Here is a 24,495-nt window from a genome sequence, read left to right on the forward strand (position 1 = left end):
CAAGGGAAACTCTTCCAGAGTCATAAAAACAGTCATGCAGAAATGGTTTCCACAGAGCACACTGCTCTACAAGTGCCCACAAAAGAGGGCATTCCAAAAGCTTATACATACCACATCAAAAGTATTAGGGTGAGAACTGGTGCCTTAGGTTATTTGGATTTAGAGGAATAAACCTTTCTGTTTGGATGAAAATAACATGATTTTATACTGTTATTGAACAAATAAAACATGTTTTGTTTACACAATTTATATACTATAATTTTATCATGTTTCTGATGGTTGGCAAAAACTATTTTGCTTTTGTGGAAATAGTGGGAGCACATGTCTGTCTGTTCCCCTGTTTCAAAGCTGTTTTATGCTGAAATGTATCCTCTCCAAAATGGAAAAACATCACTATCTTCTTGAGGGCTTTATTTGATGGTGTTATTGTTATGGTAGCCAGAGGCCTCTGGGTTTGTTTTTTTTTAATTAATTTTTTTGGTTGCATTGGGTCTTCGTTGCTGAGCGCAGGCTTTCTCCAGCTGCGGTGAGCGGGGCTACTCTTCGTTGTGGTGTGCGGGCTTCTCATTGCGGTAGCTTCTCTTGTTGCGGAGCACGGGCTCTAGGTGTACAGGCTTCAGTAGTTGTGACACACGGGGTCAGTAGTTGTGGCTCACGGGCTCAGTAGTTGTGTCACACAGGCTCTAGAGCACAGGCTCAGTAGTTGTGGTGCACGGGCTTAGTTGCTCCACAGCATGTGGGATCTTCCCAGACCAGGGCTCGAACCCATGGTCGCCTGCACTGGCAGGTGGATTCTTAACCACTGCACCACCAGGGAAGCCCCTGACTTCTGGCTTTTAATTTAAGTATTTTGGGTCACCTAAAGCAGCAGTCCCCATCCTTTTTGACACCAGGGGCCGGTTTCATGGAAGACAATTTTTCCACAGACTGGGAGGGGAGAGGGGAATGGTTTCGGGATGATTCAAGTACATTACATTTATTGTGCACTTTATTTCTATTATTATTACATTATAATATATAACAAAATAATTATACAGCTCACCATAATACTGACAGGAGGTGGAACTCAGGTGGTAATGCGAGCGATGGAAAGCAGCTGTAAATACAGATGAAGCTTCTCTTGCTCGCCTGCCACTCACTTCCTGCTGTGCGGCCTGGTTCCTAACAGGCCATGGACTGCCACCAGTTCTCAGCCTGGGGGGTTGGGGACCCCTGACCTAGAGTGTCTGTAGTTATAGAGTGAATTGATTTATTGTGAAGTTGATACATAAATGACTTTTCTTGAAAGCCTGCTGGTTCTTTATTTGTTCGCTGCTAAGTAAAACATCTTTAGGCATTGAGAGTGGGATCCTATTAAAAAGAAACCTGCAGATATACTTTTTAAGGCTTTCATCTAGAACCTCTTTGAGGCATAATGAAGAACTCAGTCTGCTTGATCTGAGAGGCTTTTTATTCTCCCTAAAAAGATAAACAAAATGTATTTTCTATAGTTGTAAAAGTAATCCATATTTACTGTAGAAAAAGAACACAGACAAAGGTACAGAGGAAAAAATAAAAATCATCCACAGGCCCACTACTCAGCAATAACTATGTTAAAGCCTTTGACAAACATCCTTTGAGATGATCAAATTAAATTAGTTGTCTTTAAATTAGTTAAACATACCCAGTGGAATACCCTAAAGTGATTCGTGAATAAGGGAAGGCTTTGAGCCTCTCAATAATCCAACAACTTCCCTCATTTCACACTTCGCTGGGAGGAATCTCTGTAAAACATAAGTCTTCCTAAATGTATTAATTGCTAATCTGCAGCACATACCCAAACAATCCTTCTAGTATGTGTTTCTCAATACTTCTTGGAGATCATGGTTTCTAGGATGACATTTTGTGATGCCTTGATAATAGGACCAGTAGAGGCTTTATTCTCTTAAAGATATGAATACTGTTTCCCTCTGGTGTGTGAAAGAAGAGAGAGAGGTGTGAAATTGAAGGATATGGTCCTATCATCTCAGATTATAGTGAGCCAGTTCCCTACTATCTGAAATCCATGAGGCACCTGTGTCAGAAGCAAAGACACAAAACGTTTGCTGAGCCACTTTATTGCCTTTGGTGTGTTGGGATGGAGATTAGTGGTGGCATTTGCTTATGAAGACTTCTGGAGCAGTCATCTTTGAATTCCCTCTAATGCAACACACAATGCCTGAAGCCTAGTAGTTTGGTAGTGTTTAATAAGAGTACTAGCAATTGTGTTAAGAATAACCTTCAAAGAGCACTTGAGGACATATGTTGACACTAGCTCAGTTCTGATGCCACTTAACTATATAAGAGATCCAAACTTTAGCCATGGTTGTCACCCTTCCTGGATGCGATGCTAGCCCAGTAACCTAATATCTAGGAATGGAGGTAGGTACAGGACTAATCTGCAGACAATACAAGGACACGGCTGCAATCTGCAGCGCATGCCACTTAGCCCTGCCCTTCTACCATGAGGTGGCCTTCTATGGTGAAAAGATGTCACCTGGTGTCTTGGGAGCCTTTAGGAAAAGAAATGCATGTACAACAAAAGTACCTTGTTTCTGCGTTATATGAGGCATAGTTTTTCAAAGTACAGTCTCAAGACTATCTGTACCAGAATACTCTGTTGTATTGCCTTTCAAAAATGCAAGTTTTTGATTCCCATTCACAATTGTGATAATTTTTTTAAAAAGGTGAGATACACAGAAGTAAATGCAACAAGAAATCTGTAGGATCTGTCTGAAGCAAACTTTAAAATTGTACTGAGAGTCATCAAAGAAGATTTTAATAAATAGAAAGGTATATCTTACTCTTGGATAGGAAAATGTACCCCCAGCGCTATAAGCAAGTTAACTTTAAAAGAAAATTTTAACTGGTAAAAATATTTGTAACAGGTAAAATAGCTAGCAGGCTAATTCCTGACTATACGAAATGCTTTTTAAAACAAAATTAGAATAACTGAAGAGAAATTGGCAAAGGAATCGACATTCCATAGAAGAATGGCATAGGTAATTCACAGAAGAATTATAAGTGGCCAATAAACTTACTCAAAGCTTTTCAACTGCATTCAGAATTTAATGAAAACAAAAACGAGATATCTTCATCTGTTATATTTACAAAGATGAAAAAATTTGATAATATCCATTGTAGGGAAAGTGGTAAAATACATGTTCATTAGAGCATTTTTAATTGTTTCAAAACATTGGGAAATGATTAAAATATATTGTATTCACATAATTTAGCACCAACAATTCTTCTAAAATATATTTGGATATACTTTGAATATATTTTAATTTCATAAAAAATCATTGCCGATGTATTATGAAATACAAAAAATAAAATATTCAATATGCAAACCATGTAAGTATATATCTGTGTACAGGAAGGATTGCAAAAGGAGGTTATTAGTTATGCCATTTTGCTTTTTTTTTTCATTTTCCAAATTTTCTATGTTTACCAATCAGAAAAAAAAAGCAGTGAACATTAACAAACAGAAACCTCATGTGATCCTGTGAGCATTAGTGTAATGGTAGCATACTCTACACTCTTTGATATGTCTTGGAGATTGTCCACATCAGTTTATGTAGAGAAATACTTTGTTCCTTTTTTTAATTTCTGAGATACACATTTTAAAGTAATAACTAGAATTATGACATAACATTATATTAGAACATATAAGATTTTTAGAAATTTCATGTAATGTCTGAAACATTTATATTAACATATTTCCATACAAATAACCCAAAGAAAGTTTAGTATTAGTTGTTTTTTGTTTGTTTTTTTTCATACTGCAGGTTCTTATTAGTCATCAGTCTTACACACATCAGTGTATACATGTCAATCCCAATCGCCCAATTCAGCACACCACCATCCCCACACCATCCCCACAGCCCGGCAGTTTTCCGCCCTTGGTGTCCATACGTGCCTGTTCTCCACATCTGTGTCTCAACTTCTGCCCTGTAAACCAGTTCATCTGTACCATTTTTCTAGGTTCCACATACATGTGTTAATATACGATATTTGTTTTTCTCTTTCTGACTTACTTCACTCTGTATGACAGTCTTTAGATCCATCCACGTCTCAACAAATGACTCAATTTCATTCCTTTTTATGGCTGAGTAATATTCCATTGTATATATGTACCACATCTTCTTTACCCATTTGTCTGTCGATGGGCATGTAGGTTGCTTCCATGACCTGGCTATTGTTAATAGTGCTGCAATGAACATTGGGGTGCATGTGTCTTTTTGAATTATGGTTTTCTCTGGGTATATGCCCAGTAGTGGGATTGCTGGATCATATGGTAATTCTATTTTTAGTTTTTTAAGGAACTTCTGTACTGTTCTCCATAGTGGCTGTAGCAATTTACATTCCCACCAACAGTGCAAGAGGGTTCCCTTTTCTCCACACCCTCTCCAGCATTTGTTGTTTGTAGATTTTCTGATGATGCCCATTCTAACTGGTGTGAGGTGATACCTCATTGTAGTTTTGATTTGCATTTCTCTAATAATTAGTGATGTTGAGCAGCTTTCCATATGCTTCTTGGCCATCTGTATGTCTTCTTTGGAGAAATGTCTATTTAGGTCTTCTTCCCATTTCTGGATTGGGTTGTTTGTTTCTTTAATATTGAGCTTCATGAGCTGTTTATATATTTTGGGGATTAATCCTTTGTCCGTTGATTCTTTTGCAAATATTTTGTCCCATTCTGAGGGTTGTCTTTTCATCTTGTTTATGGTTTCCTTTGCTGTGCAAAACCTTTTAAGTTTCATTAGGTCCCATTTGTTTCTTTTTCTCTTTATTTCCATTACTCTAGGAGGTGGATCAAAAAAGATCTTGCTGTGATCTATGTCAAAGAGTGTTCTTCCTATGTTTTCCTCTAAGAGTCTTATAGTGTTCTGGTCTTACATTTAGGTCCCAAATCCATTTTGAGTTTATTTTTGTGTATGGTGTTAGGGAGTGTTCTAATTTCATTCTTTTACATGTAGCTGTCCAGTTTTCCCAGCACCACTTATTGAAGAGACTGTCTTTTCTCCATTGTGTATCTTTGCCTCCCTTGTCATAGATTAGTTGACCATAGGTGCGTGGGTTTATCTCTGGGCTTTCTATCTTGTTCCATTGATCTATGTTTCTGTTTTTGTGCCAGTACAGTATTGTCTTTGATTACGGTAGCTTTGTAGTATAGTCTGAAGTCAGGGAGTCTGATTCCTCCAGCTCTGTTTCTTTCCTTCCAGACTGCTTTGGCTATTCAGGGTCTTTTGTGTCTCCATACAAATTTTGATTTTTTGTTCTAGTTCTGTAAAAAATGCCGTTGGTAATTTGATAGGGATTGCATTGAATCTGTAGATTGCTTTGGGTAGTACAGTCATTTTCACAATATTGATTCTTCCAATCCAAGAACATGGTATTATCTCTCCATCTGTTGGTATCATCTTTAATTTCTTTCAACTTTGTTCTTTTAAATGCAATTGTGACAGTATAACAAGGTCCTTTATTGATGAATATTTAAGTTGATTATAAATCTTTTGCTCTTATCAACAATAGTAAAATAATTTGTGCCTAGCTCATTTCACATGTATGTAACTCTACCTGTAGGATAAATTCCTAGAAGTGGAATTTCTGAGTTAAAATATTTTTGCATTTGTAATTTTGATACAAATTGCCAATTCGCTCTTCATAGAATTTTATTTAATCAAACCCTACCATAAGTCATGTAAGATAAAGCCTACCCCCTTACCAACACTGTCATCAAACTTCAAAATGAGGTTAAAGATCTTTCCTTTAGAGACATTTGTATTTCTTTTTCTGGGAACTGCCTGTTCATATCTTTCCCTCTTTGTATGTTAAGAAAATCAGCCCTTGCCTAGAGATCAGTTGCAAATACTTGACCCATGTGATTATTTGTCTTTTAACTTTGATTATGGTGATTTTTGCCATGCAGAAAAAAATTTTAATTTTATATAGTTAAATTTTATAGCTTCTAGATTTCTTATATGTTTTGAGATGGGGATCAGGTTTTTTTTTTCCTCCCAGGTGGCTACCCATTGACCCAACTCAATTTATTGAATCATCCATGTTTTCCTCCACTGACTTGCAGTGCTACCTTTATCAAATATTCAATTCCATATATATTTAGGTTTATTTTTGGAATTTCTATTTTCATTGAATTATCTGTCAACTCATTTGCCAGTACCATAGTGTTTTATTTATTGCATGTTTATAATGTATTTTAATATGTTAGAGGGCTTATCTCCTTTCATTATCCCTTTCTCAGAAATTTCCTGGTTATTCTTTTTTTAAAAAAAAATTTATTTATTTATTTTTGGCTGTGTTGGGTCTTCGTTTCTGTGTGAGGGCTTTCTCTAGTTGCGGCAAGTGGGGGCCATGCTTCATCACGGTGTGCAGGCCTCTCACTCTCGCGGCCTCTCTTGTTGCAGAGCACAAGCTCCAGATGCGCAGGCTCAGTAGTTGTGGTTCACAGGCCCAGTTGCTCCGCGGCATGTGGGATCTTCCCAGACCAGGGCTCAAACCTGTGTCCCCTGCATTGGCAGGCAGATTCTAAACCACTGTGCCACCAGGGACACCTCTCCTGGTTATTCTTACTTGTTCAGTTCATTTAAAAAAATAAGCCTGTGAGATTGTTAAATTTATAGATTAACTTAAGGAGAATTGACATCTTTATGATGTCGATTCTCCTTACCCCAGTGTATGGTATGTCTTGTTCAAGTATTCTTATGTGTCACTCACAAGTATTTTAAAGTTTTCTTCACGTAGATCTTGCACATTTCTTATATTTATTGCTAGGCATTTTACCTTCTTTTGGTGGCCATTGTAATTGAGTATATCTTTCAGTAAATCTCACTGGTGGTTGTTTGTATACATAAAAGCTATTTTAATTATGTACCCAGACAATGTATTGAATTAGCTTATTCTCTGTATTAGTTTCTCAGTTGATTATCTTGGAGTTTCCAGGTGTTCAATCATGTCTGCAAATATTGCTAATTTTACCTCCTCCTTTCCAGTTTTTAAACTGTATTTTTTTTTGTCTGGCTGCATCACATGCATGTATGTATTTGTTTCTTTGTTTTTCTCTTTAATAATTCATTAATTTCTGCATTTCATTCCTTCTGTTTTTGTTTGGTTTACTTGTTATTTCTCATACTTTTTCAGTTGGATGTTAATTTTTTTCTTCTGAGCACTGTTTTAGCTTTATTCTGGAGTTCCTGGTATGTTGAATTTTCACAATAGTGATTTTGTACATACTCTTGAAATTTTGGTCCAGATTTCTTATTTAATCCAAGAATTGTTTGAGATTTGGGGGGAGGTCCTATTATATATTTTTTGTTCATTGCACTTTCATGAGAGTATGTTTTCTACATTAACTTTACTTTTTGAAATTGATTGTTTTCTTTATGGATTAATACATAGTCAAGTTTTGTGAAAGTTCACATTAGAGCTTAATATTATCAAAGAAAATTTAGGTATAGTTAATTATTAGTACACTATTTACTTGTACACAAGGGAAACCAGTAATGGATTAATTTCATCTAGCAAAGGCAAAAATGGGCATTTGTATAGTTTGGAAACCATGGATTTTGTTTTTTGGGGGTGAGCTGCAGATTAGCTGGCAGCCGGCAGAGACCAGTCAAGGTCTCTGCTGCCTGAGACCTAAATTCTGATTTTAGGCACCTTGATGAGTCAAAAAAGAAAGCAGTCCCTTTCACATGAAAGAATGCTCAACATCATTAATCATTAGAGAAATGCAAGTCAAAACTACAATGAGATATCATCTCACACTGGTCAGAATGGCCATCATCAAAAAATCTAGAAACAATAAATGCTGGAGAGGGTGTGGAGAAAAGGGAACACTCTTGCACTGCTGGTGGGAATGTGAATTGGTACAGTCACTATGGAGAACAGTATGGAGGTTCCTTAAAAAACTACAAATAGAACTACCATACGACCCAGCAATCCCACTACTGGGCATATACCCAGAGAAAACCATAATTCAAAAAGAGTCATGGGGCTTCCCTGGTGGCGCAGTGGTTGAGAATCCGCCTGCCGATGCAGGGGTCACGGGTTCGTGCCCTGGTCCGGGAAGATCCCACATGCCGTGGAGCAGCTGAGCCCGTGAGCCATGGCCGCTAGGCCTGCGCGTCCGGAGCCTGTGCTCCGCAACGGAGAGGCCACAGCAGTGAGAGGCCCGCATACCGCAAAAAAAAAAAAAAAAAAAAAAAAAAAAAAAAAAAAAAAAAAAAAAAAAAAAAAAGAGTCATGTACCAAAATGTTCATTGCAGCTCTATTTACAATAGCCAGGAGATGGAAGCAACCTAAGTGTCCATCAACAGATGAATGGATAAAGAAGTTGTGGCACATATATACAATGGAATATTACTCAGCCATTAAAAGAAATGAAACTGAGTTATTTGTAGTGAGGTGGATGGACCTAGAGTCTGTCATACAGAGTGAAGTAAGTCAGAAAGGGAAAGACAAATACCATGTGCTAACACATATATATGGAATCTAAGGGAAAAAAATGTCATGACGAACTTCGGGGTAAGACAGGAATAAAGACACAGACCTACTAGAGCATGGACTTGAGGATATGGGGAGGGGGAAGGGTAAGCTGTGACAAAGTGAGAGAGTGGCATGGACATATATACACTACCAAACGTAAAATAGCTAGTGGGAAGCAGCCGCATAGCACAGGGAGATCAGCTCGGTGCTTTGTGACCACCTAGAGGGGTGGGATAGGGAGGGGGGGAGGGAGGGAGATGCAAGAGGGAAGAGATGGGAATATATTTATATGTATAACTGATTCACTTTGTTATAAAGCATAAACTAACACACCATTGTAAAGCAATTATACTCCAATAAAGATGTTTAAGAAAAAAAAAAAAGCAGTCCCAGTTGTCTAAGCCTGTTTGGAAGACTGAGTTTTGCTGTTGGCATAGGTGACAGGCTCGTCAGTGTCCTTTGTTATCCTATCCATCTTAGTTATGCCAGGTCTATACCATTTCCCTTCTCAGAATTTCTCAATATATGTCAATTAAGTCTACCACAATATGTTGATTTTCTATATCTTATTTTTTAAATTACTGACCTCTCATGGACCAAGAGAGATGAATTAGTTTCCTGCTACCTATGTTTTTCTTTTATTTTTCCTTATATCCTCTGTAGATTTTATGTAATATTGTTGCAAGGTTATTTGATGCACAGATATTTATAATTGTTCATTTTTATTGTGAATTTTAACCTTTAGCATTACAGAGTACCCACCCCGCCTTTTCCTGGTCTAATTTGGGACTGAATCCAGCCACATCTATTATTAAGATGTTTCTACTTGTTTGTTTCTAGTATCTCTTTACTCATCCTTCTGTCTTCAGCCCTTCTGAATCATTTTATTTTTGTTGTAGGTCTTTTATGTAGCATAGATTTGAGGTTTGCTTTGTGATTCAGTCTGAAATTCTTTTTCTCTAGTTGAATTTAGCTCATTTACATTTATTAATTTGATATATATGGTCTTAGCTGTGTCATATTGTTATACTTTCTATATTTATACCTTTTAAAGCATTTTACTATATAAACTCCTTGCTTTGTTTTCTGTGTGTAGGTTTCTGTGAGGTTTATATTTTCGTTCCCATAGTTATTTACGTTTGTAATACCCTGGTTATACAATACCCTCAATTATCTGTTTATTTAGCCAGATTTTCAGTATCTGTAATTCTCTTTCCTAAGTGATGATAGATTGGTAAGCTAGACTTCATTAAAATTAAAAACTTTTGCTCTGCAAAAGACAGTGTCATGAGATTAAGAAGACAAACCACAGACTGGGAGAAAATATTTGCAAAATACATCTAATAAAGGACTATTCTCCAAAATATACAACAACCTGATTAAAAAATGGGCTAAAGACCTTAACAGATACTTCACCAAAGAAGATTATACAGATGTCAAATAAGCATATGAAAAGATGTTCCACACCATTTGTCATCAGGGAAATGCAAATTAAAACCCACCGGTTAGAATGACCAAAATTTGGAACATTGACAACACCAAATGCTGGCAAGGATGTGGAGCAAGAGAACTCATTCATTGCTGCTGGGAATGCAAAATGCTACAGCCACGTTGGAATACAGTTTGGTAGTTTCTTACAAACTAAACATACTCTTACCCTACGATCCAGCAGTTTCACTCCTTGGAGCTGAAAACTTATGTCTACAGTAAAACCTGCACATGGATGTTTATAGCAGCTTTATTCATAATTTCTGAAACTTGGAAGCAACCAGGATGTCCTTTGGTAGGTGAGTGAATAAATAACTTTGATCCACCCAGACAGCAGAATATTATTCAGCACTAAAACGAGCTACCAAGCCATGGAAAGACATGAAGGAAACTTAAATACATATTACTAAGTGAAAGAAGCCAGTCTGAAAAGGCTACATACTGTAATGACCCCAACTATGTGACATTCTGGAAAATGCAAAAGTCCCGAGACAATAAAAAGATAAGTGGTTGCCAGCGGGTAAGGGGTGGGGAATGGCATGTGGAAGAACGAATAGGTGGAGCACAGACTTTTCGTAGTGAAAATACACGATGGATAGATGCCATTATACATTTATAATTGTATGCCATTGTACCTTTATACGTTTATAATGGTGGTAATAGAATGTGCACCAAGAGTGAACCATAACGTAGACTGTGGACTTTGGGTGATTGTGTCTCAGTGTAGGCTCATCAGCTGTAACAAGTGTCCCACTCTGGTGGGGGACGTTGGTAATGTGGGAGGCTGTGCATGTGTGGGGCAGGGAGAAATCTCTGCATCTTCCTCTCAGTTTTGCTGTGAAGCCAAAAATGCTCTTAAAAAAAGTCATAGAAAATTTTAATTTAAAAAAAAAGTGGCAGTGGCTTAGGGATGAGAGGTATCTTCATAGGGAGCAGGAGCCTGGTCTTGATGCTTTCAACTGACTGTACTTATTAATTAAAAAAAAATTTTTTTTAATCTAAGAGGTTTTAATATGAAAGTTGAGTGATCCCTTAACCAAGATAATTTTAAACTGAGTTCCAGACTATAACCATTCTAATAATACTTCAAGTGAGCTAGTCATATCAAGCTAAATGTAAGCTGCTTCAGGCTAGAGAGTTGGTAAGTCTATCACTATGTGCTTGAGAAGGCCAGTTATTGATGAATATAAGCTTATCACGCGGGGCTCAGAATCACTTCAGTGTACAGCTACCTGCCCTGGTTTGGAATGCTTGTTGCTCTTTTTCTTAAATTCAGCGTTAAAGAATAGTGAGTATTTACTGCCAGAGTAAACAACAGTACACAGAACTAATTAAAAAAATACTTCTGAGGGGGGCTTCCCTGGTGGTGCAGTGGTTGAGAGTCCGCCTGCCAATGCAGGGCACACGGGTTCGTACCCCGGTCCGGGAGGATCCCACATGCCGCGGAGCGGCTGGGCCCATGAGCCATGGCCGCTGAGCCTGCGCGTCCGGAGCCTGTGCTCCGCAATGGGAGGGGCCACAGCGGTGAGGGGCCCGTGTACCGGAAAAAAAAAAAAAAAAAAAAAAAAAAACTTCTGAGGAATATAAATTCCTAACCAACATGTACAAACCTGTTAAAGAATTTTACTCTTAAAAACAAATTTTATCTGCTAAGTTTTAAGTTGAATTAAGTAGCAAATGATGCTTAAATGAACAGGCCATTACTGTTGACCCTATTCCCTCTCACACCTTTGACCATTTTCTGCATCCCTCCTTTTGAACTGACTTCAGATTTTCTGCAGCTTGCATTATTGTTTCATAATTTATATGCTGCAGTTCTAACATTACTAACAACTGATTTTATGCTCAAACGTCCAAAAAGGCGTTGTCAAATATACTTTTGTTGGCTTTGGTGCTCAGTATGGAATATATAATGGACAAATGTTTCCCACTACTATGGTTATATTCTCCATCTGGATAGCCTTTTCTTAAGTAAGTATAATTATAATTCCAAGTCTGACTTACATGATATGGTTTAATGAAGCTGCAGATATACATCATATTTATATTTAAAACAAAACACCAAAACCATTTTACCAAAAACTAGTTTTATTTTAAAATTAAGTGCATAGCACTCATCTAATTCCATTGGTGTGGACTTCAGCACCATACTCGCCATTTGCAATTAATGTCGTAACAGATACATTTTGGTTTGCAGTCTGTACTTTAGTGTTTATTTCGTGGACTTTGGTAAAGCCCTTTATGCATATCATTAATTTCTTCACAGTACACATTTGATGGTCCGGAAATCTCAAAAAACAAAAAAACCTACTTTAAAGACTAATCAATAAATTAAACAAAACAAAACCCACACCACTCCCCCACCCACACCACCCCCGAAGCTAGCAGTTGTGAGTTGTATTTATATTGAAACCTAATGTTTTAAAAATAGTTCTGGTTCTCCAACCACCCCATCCCACCCCACCCTGGGTATGCAGCGACAGGAACCAATTATTTATTTTACTCTACACCCCCCCCAAATTAATCCAGTGTTCTTTAGCTTTTTAAAATATAAACTGGGAAAGTGTTATTATAGGATTTTTAAAAAGGCATATTCTATAACAAGAATGACATTTAAACCAGTCAGTAAAAGCATTTGACAAGACATTAAATTACCATAGGCACCAGTTGTTGTTTCAAGTTGGGATCTCTATCCCACTATCTTACATTCATAGTATAATTGAGGTAGTTAAAATACTGAAAATTGGTCCAGGTTGCTAGGTTCTGAATGTGAATGATATATTCTCTTTTGAACCCACCTTCCCCCCAAATAATTCAAGTTCTCTTGAGGTAAGAACTACCAAAATCCAATTAGCAGCCTTCTGTAAAGAGAAAGTGGTGATACTTTCAGAAAACAATTTTCATGCTTGAAAACTGCCATGAGTGAGTGTTCTTACCTGAGTGGTTTTTCATTTTATCTACCAGACTAATAAATCCACATCATGCCCTATGTACTTATGTACGCTAAAAGTTACCTTTCTTTAAAGGAAAGGATATTCTGTAAGAATTCATGCTGACAGAAGCCACCCACCCACATTCATCTACTGGAGCCATCTGGATCGATCCGCTGCTGTGTTGAGTCCCTTCCCTTCCTAACAAAAGCCACTGGCTTGATTACTCAGACTCCTGCTGCATACCCACAACATCTTTATAATAAGTTTGTCTTCAATGCATATTGTGGCAGTTACATACCTGCCACGCAGTTTCCCTTCTATTCAAGTGCTACCTTTAAAAAAACACAACAAAAAGACACAACTTACTAATTTTTAAATCAGAAAGCTTCCCTCCACCAAATATCTCTTCTCCCACAGTTAAGAGCACAATGTATACAGTTTCAGCTATTACAATGATTTTTTTTTTTTTTTTTACTTTTTCAGTTTATTCCCTCCAAACTCTTTACCCCCAAATTGCCCTTGCTGTAATGACTTATTGCTGTTTTCACTCATCACCAGTATAGTGAAATGTCCCAGGGCAGTCCTGGGGCCAATCTAATGAAAGTAACCTTTGCCTGCTTACTCTTGACTAGCTGGATTCAAAGGTTGCTTATAAAACCTGTCTTCCATGTAACAAAGTGCTGCTCTAGCACAACCTGAGAACTACCCTGGCCATGTTCCACTTCAAAATAAACCTATGGGACTTTATTCTAGTACTGACATTTTACAGTTTTGCCTTCCCTTGAAAAAACTTTTTTAGAATAATATCAAATCTGAGTATAAATCATTGATTGCACTGAGAAATGCAAAACGTATATATGTATTATGAATGATAGGAACCACCACTTCATTCATTCTAGGATACAATTATGTTCTCGTTTGAAAACACATTCTAGCAGGAGTATACTAACCTATGTTATTAAGGTAGTTCATACTATAACATTCCCAAAGCATGTTGCATTACAGTTAAGAGTTTCCAAGTAGTTCAGATTCCCTGAGTTAAATGTGTTTAATTCTAAAGATTTGAGGCTGATCTTAGGGGAAAAAACAACAAAAATTTATGACCATGATTTTAAGATAAGAGAGCTACTCCACCCTTAATTTTAGTACACAAATCCAGATACCTATACTATCTGTGATAGGAAGTTATATAGAATATCTAAAAAAAAATTTTTTTAACCGCACAGACTGGTATAGCATAGCAATTCATGAGTTTAAACTTAGTCAGAAATTCATTTGTAGATCAAAAATATAACTCAAAACTGCAGAATAAAAAAAAGGACCTCTTCAAAAATTAATACTGTAACTTTCCTTCATAAAAAGACTGTTTGGCAAGTCCACAGATAAACATTAGTTTCTGACATATAAGTCAACATTAGGCCCAGAGGCCACCACAAGTCAAATCACAAGACAGTGAATTGAAGTCTGTCCCAGTTTTCTGTTGTGTTGAATGTTTTTGAAATATTTGGACCATCAGTTGGGGCTTTAAAATTTGTGTCATATAAGGATGTGTTTTAACAGGATATGACATACACATGTTAAAGTGTTTGCAGTGTTAGCTTAGTCCTCCCAGATATTCATGGTGCGTTGGAAGGGATATTCAGTCTTCCTGGTGCTGGTGTTGGAAGAGTTCTGATGCCATTTGGATCCCTTTCCTTTTGAAGAGAAGTTTACAAAAAGCTTGCCCCAGAGCTTTGAGTCACAAACAGTCTGGGTTACCAGTCTTACCTTCGCATAAAATCACCTTTCAAAGCATGGAGTAATGCAAGGGTAATGTTCATTTATCTGATAACTCCGGTTATAAGAAACATTCAGACAGGGCTTAACTTCTACTGGTATTGCCAGTGACATCCCAACACCAGTCTGCACGTGCCCAAGGCCCTGAACACTAGTTTGGAAGCCAGCAGGACATGTCGGTAGTGTGTAAGATGAGGTGTGTGTAGTAGATACAATCTGCTGACAGCTTGGTTGTTCCGATACAGGATGGCGATACTGCAGCGAGGTCTGATGTGTCTGATGGAGATACTGAGGCTGCTGAAAGTGAACTGCCCGAGAGGGCTGGGAGGCTGTCTGGAACACACTTAGCTGTGCTGGCTGAGGTCCTGCCTGTCCTCTCTGTTTGTTTGCTTCTTTCACATCATTATCATGAGCGCTGCAACATGGAGAGAAAGGAAACTGCTAATAATGTTAACTTGAGAAAAATTTGCAAGAAAGCCATGCACCACCCCCAACTCCTTAACAGCTGACTCACTGGACTGCCCCACTGCCCAGGTAGCAGTCACTGCAGCCATAATTTCAACAACAGAAAGATCTCACTCTTAGCCTTCTAAAAGCTCCTTTCCTTGGTAGAGCCCTTGGGAACTGGCTGCTGGTAGCTTTAAGGGCTATTTTCAGCTTGGGAGCTATGTCCACAATAAGTACTTAAATATGACTGCCACTTTGGTGACATCCTGATGGTCCCACAATTCACAGATGTGGGAATGAGGCAAGATTTGCCTGGATGATCTCAGAGCTGTGGGCTCACACAAGAGCACCTCCTTTCGTTATTATGTACCCAGAATCATACTAGCAATGACAACCTCTACCTGGATAACAGCCAAAAGGAATTCCCCTTCCACCAAGTACTGCTCATGCAGGGGCTTGCTCATGGCAGCAGGCAGCTGTCAGAGCCACTATCCTAAAAGCTCTGGGCCTTTGAGAACTTGTTCCCAGGGCCCCTTATACATGACAAATGTTAATAAGAAATTACAAACACAAGAACAAAGAGGCTTACATCAATAGCCGTTCAATGCACTGCACTAAGAAATCCCAGGAGTAAGCAGTAAGACGATGCAGTCTTGTAGGCCATGTTGGAGAAAGACGAAGTATAATCCTTGAAGAAGCCACACATGCTGCAGCTACTAAAGAAGGTGTATAATTTAGAAAGGCATAATCTGTGGAGACATCAAAAATGAACCTAAGCAACAGAATGCACAAGTCACAAGCTCACAAGCTCACAAGTCACTGGCATCCACAATAACTCACCTTGCAAAGATACTTCCAGGAAGTAATCTGCATACTTGGCCATGTAGAGTTTAGTTTTTTCCAAGCAAATCATTGGCCAGCCGTCATGAAGATCGGTTTCATGCACGGCTTCAGAGAGATAATACTCAATGAAATGGGCAGCTGTTGGGAGGCAGAGGTTCCACTGAAAGGTTTCTAATAATAATAGTTCCATATGTAGCAAATTTTGTTTTGTTAATACTAGATTCATATTAGTCATACAACCCAGGCTGTTGAGCTGCTCCAGCTTAGGCACACTATCTTCTTTTTCTTCAAATTTACCTTATAATCAAAGGAAAATAAGAGCGAGAGAGAGAAAATGTTAGGCGAGTGATCAATATAAGTCTAGTCACTTAAATGGAATCTGCTGTCCTAGTGTAAAGATTTAGATCCAAAGACATTTTTTCCCCTACTTTGGGCAGATGCAATTGTGCCAGAACTCTGTGGTTCTCATATATACATGTTTTCTCTCCCAATGCCTCTGGTTCCCCACCCTTCACCGTTCCCTAAAAAAAAAAAAAAAAAAAAAAACCAAAAACAAAAAAAACTGGAACGTGTAAACATTTTGATCTATGTCCTACTGTGTAATGAAAACAGTCCTATGTGCCAATGAAAAAAATAACTCCCTCATCTCACCAGCTGAATCTTTTCAGGAACTTTCTTTTGGGGGTCAGGCGGTAGTTGGTAAAAGAAAATTATGTTAGAACAGAAGAAAGTTTAAAGAATTTAATGTCATAGTTATCTAAAATCAAAAATAGCTAAGCTTCAAGTGTTTCATCTCGGCATATTTTAAGCATAATCTCAATTCCAGAGAGATACAAATAGATTAGAGGAAAAAAACTGGATGAATAGCTAACACAAGCATTCTCATACAAAAAAACCCTATTCCTCCTTTTCTAAATTCAAAACAAAAACCTAGCCAAGTCTGTTATTAAGAAAAGGGAGGGTATTTTATACCACTTTTATATCCCCTTACTCAAAGCAGAATAGGAGTAAAGATGCTCTGATGGCTGAACGTCATTATTTGAAGGCATTAACTTCTTTTCAGGAAAATACTCATCCATATGCACAGCTGAGGAATAAAATGCCCTCTCCGGCCCCTGAATAATTTTTCTATGGATTATGTACCATCTCACACTTTAATTTCCAAGCAAGATTTACTATATATAAACCATTCACTTTAGATGTTTCTAAAAGTTATGGCTGGAAAAAACTCAAGCTATCAAGTACTATTATGATTTTCCAAATGCAGCAACAGAACCAAAAGAGTTATCGTCAAGTCTCTTTGGGTCTTTGTTCCATGATTATCCATAGAAGAAGGGAAATTAAAACTGAAGCTTTCTACCTCCTAGAATTATGTTCTATTTTACATTAAGGTATAAAAGTCATATTATATTGCAATTATTATAGATTTCTCACAATAGGTTTTGCACTTGTTCACAATTATAGTTAGAATATGTTATATATTACTATATAAATTTTTTGTTTTACTATTTTGATAACTATTTAAATATATTTGATTTCTTTAGAAATCTCACAATTTTATTTTATCCATTTAAAAACATTTTGGGGGGAAGACCACAAAGACTACCAAACCAGAAGAAACCAAATGAGTTTCCCTGTGAAGTTTCTCTTCCAGGAGGAATGGGTTTACACCACACATTGAAGTTCCGACAACTAATGGTAGTAGCCAGAATCACTCAGCCCAGATGTTCCACATAATGGAGTCAGTGAGGTTTGTTCAAGTCAGCCTGCCTTAGGGGCTGGGGAAAAAGCACTGCTAACGACCCTGGTCTTTGCTTAGAGAGGGTGAACAAGAGTAGAAGGTTTTGTCTCATATGCCAAGAGACTCTAAGCTCATAACTTTAAGAGTCTAGTCCCAAAGAAGTTTAAAATTTCACTCCCACTGCAGAAATTTTGAACTTTGTTAGATTTAAACCACCCTTAACATCGCTGCAGGTAAGAAATGATCCAAAAAACCTACATAAATCGGACTTTTCAAGAATCTAGATAGTCCTTCCCAATTCAAATCACATAAATTTCACAAGTTTTGCCAAAGGCATTTATTAGTACAGCTGAGGCATTTATTAGTACAGCTGAAAGCACTAAAGTGGTCTTAATGACAGTCATCCAGCATGATCACTGCATAAATATAGGAGATGAACCCACTGTTCTCAGTATAACTGAATGGAATTCTTCAGGAGAATGACCTAGGAATTTAGTTCAATCCCTCTGGATGAATCATTAAGACTTTCAAAGTACTCTGTGTAGAAGCAGCAATACTGGCAGTATACTTCAAAAGAGTACTGTAAAAAGTTAATGAGTTTTTAAATATCATGCTTGACGTTCCTTTGAAGAAATTAATATATCCACTGTTTAATTCAAGGATCAAGAATGTTTCATATTATCTCCTTGAAACTTTCAACATAGAAAACCGTTGTATGTGACCAATTTCACAGCTCAAGAAACCAAGGCAGCAAGGTTGGCCAATTCATTTAAAGTCAATTAAGTTGAGTCAAACCCAAAATGGAAGACTTACGTTTGAATTCCCAAATCTGTGCTTCTAGACCAAAGTACTACACCAGGTTAAATGGGGACAACTACCAGAATAGACAAAGTTTTATATTATTAAGCATCCATGGGGTGTTTATAAAGTACTTGGCTATTACAAGCATGAAAGCCTTTGCACCTTGATTTACAAAGATAAAAAATAACCTGCATGCTACATAAATAACTATACTTGGGATTTTAATTAAGGTTTTTTTGGAACGTTTTCATTATATATAGTAATACAATCAGATACATGGATATTAAAGGATTTCAAAATGTGTGAGAGCGTCAATGAGTACCTGCATTCATATCCAGTTTTTATTGTGCTGAATGCTATGTGTGTGACTATTTTAAATCTACTTATCCGTTAATACCACATACAGATCACAAAGATCAGTTTCTTCTATTGAAAGGAAATACCAGAAGCCATGTGATTATATTGATAAAGGCCCCCAAACAGGAAATAAAGGCACAGGAAATTCTCATCTGCTTTCCAGAAACAAAGAATTAGGGGCCACAGAAACAAAACATCAGGTTGTCTTTATAGGAAATGTTCAGATCAGCCATGGAAACCAGCACATTTTCAAAGCCAGGAGTGAATGGCAGATATGTGGTGGTAGGCCATGGATCAGATGTCACTGTAATCTCTGCCAACCTACATTCTAGTCTTTTACTACTAAGTAGGAAAAAAGTCATCCTTAATATTTACCAAGAACTCTCACAAATGTATGACTATCAATCTAATTAAAAAATGCGTTAGGAACCAGAAGAGACAATTCATAGGAAAAAGAAAAAAGGTTCTAATCTCACTAAAAATTGATATATAAACAAAATCATCTGTGAAATACAGTTTTTCACCCATCAAATAGTAAAAAGCTTTGTCAACCCAGTATTGGTGAGCAAGGAGAACAAGTTCTTGTCACAAATTTTTACTATTAAAAGCCTATAATCTCACTTTGGCTTCATCTTGACTCCAAAATCTTAGTTACACAATACCTTGAGCAAATTATATCAAAAGCCTCATGTTTAAGACTGTTTCCATGCTCTCTACAAGTTCAGTGCTGATCACACAAGGCAAGGGAAGCCACAGTATACATGTCAAAGAGTTAGAGTTTGAAAATTTCCCAGGATAAATCAGAGTCTTTTCTGGAATGAGCCAAAACCTTTGGGGCTAGGGAGCCAGTGAAGATTATAGAACACTTATGGAGGAATTAATCATTACAATGCTAACTTTTATGTGTCAATTTCATACATGCTTTTAAACATATTACCCCACTTGATCCTCACAACAACTTTGTAAGGTGTCTATTTTTATTTTATAGAGAAGTAACTTGAGACTCAAGTTCAAGCTGCTGAAATTCATACTGCTGACGAGATTCAAACCTATATCCATATAGATTTCCTATAATCCCCGCTGTAAAACACTACACACCTCTCCCCAATCTGTAGGCCCTTTCTTCCTACCTCTAATAGTATGTACACCCAGGCAGCAAGATATGCATTAGTACCTGAACTTACAAGCTGTGCTCCATTTTTAACTAAACTACCAAAAGCCTTCCAACCTATTTAATAACTGAAATACAGCTGTCACCCAGTCCTGTCAGCTGTAAGTTGTTTTTCACTTTTACACAACAGGCTGCCCCTCCCAAAGCAGGGAGCAGCTGGGGGAGGGGGACATCCACTCTGTGAGAGAAGCATTATTTGAATAAAGTTTATGATAACTAATTGGAGAGCTGACATCGGAATCCAAATGTAAGAACAGCGAGTGTAAGAATGTAAGAATCTAAGAAACACTAGAATGACCTCCACAAATTTAAAACAGACATCAGATACTGAAAACAGGCTACCAGTTTATAAGCATCCTAAGCACTTCTGTTGTAGTAAAGTTAGATTGGAGGGAGGAGAGATTGCAGTGGGCTACTAAGGGCCAGTCTCTGATTCCTGACCCTAGTGAAGAGCTGATAGCTTGAACTCCTTTGACCAGTGCCTACTTGGGAGGAGCTGAGACCCTGGGGGACACCTATCTCACATTTTCCTGCTCTCCAGTGGAAGAGGAACAATGTAAAAGCAATTCGCTCTCAGGGAAAAAGGGGTGGGGTCAGTAGAACAAAGGGAGGAGGTATCTGACTCTTTTAGTAACAGGCGGTAAACAGTTCACATTTGAACCCAGCAAATGCAAATCCTAAAGCCTAGTTCCTGGAAAATGAGCCAAAAGAACTACATACTACTACACAGATTAAATCAAATAACCTTCAATAAAATAAATTGATCACGACGTTAAACTAACAGTAATAGATAATTTAAAAACAAGAACTGAAAACTCCATTCCAACCAATCTAAGATGGTGCACAAATAAAGTATCCTTTCCCCAAATTGTGGAAATTGCAGAAACCTGACACCAATGCCAAGCACTGCATGGTGGCCAGAGTTGTCATTCAACTAGAGACCTCGGTGAACTTTGGTAGTGACATGTAGCTTATGAATATCCAGTTTATAATCCCCAAGTAACTTAGTAAGTTACTAGTAATTTTAGTCACAAATGTTAAGTCAGTCTACGAACTGACTATGCATCACTCATAATTTCACAGTCCATAGGCAAAGACCAGGTAGGACAGTGATAACCACAGCAGGCAAAAAATTTTTCATTAATGATCCCAAGTTTTTAAAATAACCTAACTTGCATGTTTGACTTCCAGTGTCTCTCTACTATAAACTGATCCTATAATAAACTAACATTCTCAGGATAACAAGAAGCCATTCCATGTGGATACTCACACATTTGACATGTCAAGTATGGGTTTTTCCAACCTTATGCAAACTATCAAACCACAAAGGGCTTCATAGCTAGTGATGAAACATATACAGAATTGTACACATGATTGCTTATGAGGATGAAACCTTAATTAAAGGTTAAATTAAAGGTTACTTATAAATGTACAAGCATTACCTCTGGCTTTCTGGATGGTGGGGAGAGGAGCAGGTGATGTGTCTGGATCTCAGAGGATAACAGATTAAGAGAAATATAGATATTCAGGAAATATACTATTCTGGTAAGAATCTGACTCAAGTTACATGGGGACAGGGTTGGAAGACAAGTCTAGAAAGGTGGCTGGGTCCAGATGAAAGGTTCTAAATGTTACAATAAGGAGTTTCCACCTCAACCCACAGGCAGTGGAAAGTCATCAGTGGGCTATGTTTATTTATATTCAGCCTGGTCCACAAAGGAGTTGAAATAACTTACAAAAAGATCTGCTCAAGGAGATAAAACAAGAGGTTGAGGTCATCAGATGAAAGGAAAAATAAGGGCAGGAAAGGAAAATCTGAGAAGAGATTGGTTTCATAAATGATACCGCACAGGCCTGCATTTGGTTTAGGTTTATTTGCAGTCAAAGTGCAAAGGTGTTTTAGAAAGAACTCTGGTGGCAGGGTAGAAGAGAAATGTTTCTTAGACAGCAATCACATTGGATCCTAAATCCTCAAGTGGAGGTTAGAGGTGAAGGCAGTCAATATTTCTACATGCTACTTTAAGTGGGACTTAAATTTCTATTGTAATGACATGAATAATATAAAAACTACATAATGGATTCAACTTCAATATCAAATACCATCTTTTCACATTACTAAAAGAAGAAAACTTTCAATTTCAATGCCTTTACTCACCCTCTTTCTCTCAAGGTACTAACAAACAATGAAATGTGTTACAGGAAGATGTTAAGAGAAAGGCAGCAAAAGGCTCATTATCAGATTCTACCTTACAGCTTACTACATAGTTTTGCCTACTGCAAAAGCAGATGTTTTCACATTTATAGCAGTTGCACATGAATCTTCAGTTCATTAAGCCAACTCATTACATACTCAGTAGAAGGTATTCTAAGAACACGAGAGGATGGTACCTTTTAGAGTTTCTCAACCTAACCTCCACTGACATTTTGGGCTAGATAATTCTTTGTTGTGCAGGGCTGTCCTGTGCATTGCAGATGTTTACCTTCCTCCCAGGTTGTGACGACAGCCAAAACTGTCTCCACACATTGCCAAATACCTGCCATGAGGCACAACGGCTCTTGGTTGAGAACCACTGCTTTAAGACAATGGTTCTCAATTGGAAAAGTACATCAGAATCACCTTTGGAACTTTTAAAAAGTTAAAAAATATCCAGGCCCCATGATGTAGATTCTGAGTCAGTAGATCTGGAGTGGCTTAGACATCTGTATCAGAATCTTCAGGATGTAGGGCCCAGGCACACATGCTTTTAAAAGACTCCAGAGCCACTTTTTAATATGTCTGGTTAAGAATTGCTATGCCAAAAAGCACTTTCAACATAAACTTTCCGATACTAGTAAACTGGAATGAAAGGAATTTGGTGATATTTCACTGAGTTCTATGTAAATTTATTTTATTATAAACAATGGAATGTTCCAGTCATGTATATCAGATTCATACTTACTTGCTAGAAGCAGACACGAAAGTGCAACTAAATGAAGCTGCTGGATAGAGATGTCATACCGATCCATAAACAGGTCCAGCAAATAGACAGCAAGATGTCGAGCAGAAGGGCAGAGGGTGAAACGATTGCTTACAATGGCAATCAAGTCAGCAAAATACCTTCTAAGACTTAGTTGAGGGGACTGGCCTTTGTAGGAAGGTAACTTCAGCTCCTAAATCAAGAGGAACAACATTTAGTCTAACATAGCATACAGAAGAATTATTCCCACAGTGCAAAGGTGACACTTTTTCCCCAATATATTACTGATGCAAATGCCTAAAACACATTTTTCTTAAGTAAAACACAAAAATGAAAGAGTGGCAGGATAATGAATGGCATTTAAAATTTAAAACCAAACTTTTATCCTTATTCTTAACTACATCTGACATAACCAGTTATAGGTGTTTCTTGCATTATGGAATAAATGTATTCTAACAAGATTTTAAATAAGGGAATCCTGTTTTCCCTACCAGGTGTTTTCAGGAAAACAGCATTACCAAAATACCAACCAAACCATACATACACACCCCCTACAAGAAGTTCAAAACTTTTGGTTAGAAGGTAACAGATATGTTCCTCGTATGATGCATACTGTATTATACATGCAGGGATGTGGAAGGCAGAGACTAGTATACATCCACTAGTATCTTCTAATCAGGCTTCTCATTTTTTAAAAATTAGAAAATTTCTATACTATTTAAGTATTTCTAGAACAGAGAAAGATGGAAGGGTTCTAAATTCATTTTATGAGCTCAGCATAATGCCACACTAAACCCAAAAGGTATCACAATGGAAGGAAGTAACATGGATATGACCCTAAAAGCATAGGAAAAAAAAAGCAAAAAAAAGACAAATTAGACTTCATCAAAATAAAAACTTTTGTGCATCAAAGGACACTATCAACAGAGTGAAATGGCAACACACAGAATGGGAGAAAATATTTGCAAATCATATATCTGGTAAGGTGTTAATATCCAGATTAAATAAAGGACTTTTATATATACAACTCAATAGAAAAAACAACTCAATTAAAAAATGGGCAAAGGACTTGACTAAACATTTCTCCAAAGAAGATGTACAGATGGCCAATAAGCACATAAAAAGATGCTCAAAATCACTAATCATTAGGGAAATGCAAATAAAAACCATTATGAGATACCATTTCATACCAATTAGGATTGTTATTGTCAAAAAAAACCAAAAAGCAAAATCTAGAAAACAGAAACAAGTGTCAACAAGGATATAGAATAATTGGAACCCTTGTGTATTGGCAGGAATATAAAATTGTGCAGCCACTGTGAACAACAGTATTGCAATTCCTCAAAAAAAATTAAATGTAGAATTACCATATGATCCAGCAATTCCACTTTTAGGTATATACCCAAAAGAAGTTAAAAGTAGAGACTCAAACAGATAATTGTACATCCATGTTCA

At 37.3% G+C, this 24,495-nt stretch overlaps 1 protein-coding gene across 1 annotated transcript in view; it reads right to left on the reverse strand.

Annotated features, from left to right (window-relative positions):
* Nucleotides 1-12,492: 12,492 nt before the first annotated feature.
* Nucleotides 12,493-24,495, reverse strand: part of LOC131750304 (protein CC2D2B) — a 132,047-nt gene continuing 120,044 nt past the window's right edge. The window contains 4 exon segments of the mRNA XM_067024967.1: nucleotides 12,493-15,138; nucleotides 15,760-15,919; nucleotides 16,011-16,310; nucleotides 23,023-23,233. Of these exon segments, the coding sequence (XP_066881068.1) occupies nucleotides 14,727-15,138; nucleotides 15,760-15,919; nucleotides 16,011-16,310; nucleotides 23,023-23,233 (1,083 nt within the window). The 3' untranslated portion in view covers nucleotides 12,493-14,726.

The sequence above is a fragment of the Kogia breviceps genome, chromosome 2 (genome assembly GCF_026419965.1).
Source record: "Kogia breviceps isolate mKogBre1 chromosome 2, mKogBre1 haplotype 1, whole genome shotgun sequence".
Classification (NCBI taxonomy): Eukaryota; Metazoa; Chordata; class Mammalia; order Artiodactyla; family Physeteridae; genus Kogia; species Kogia breviceps.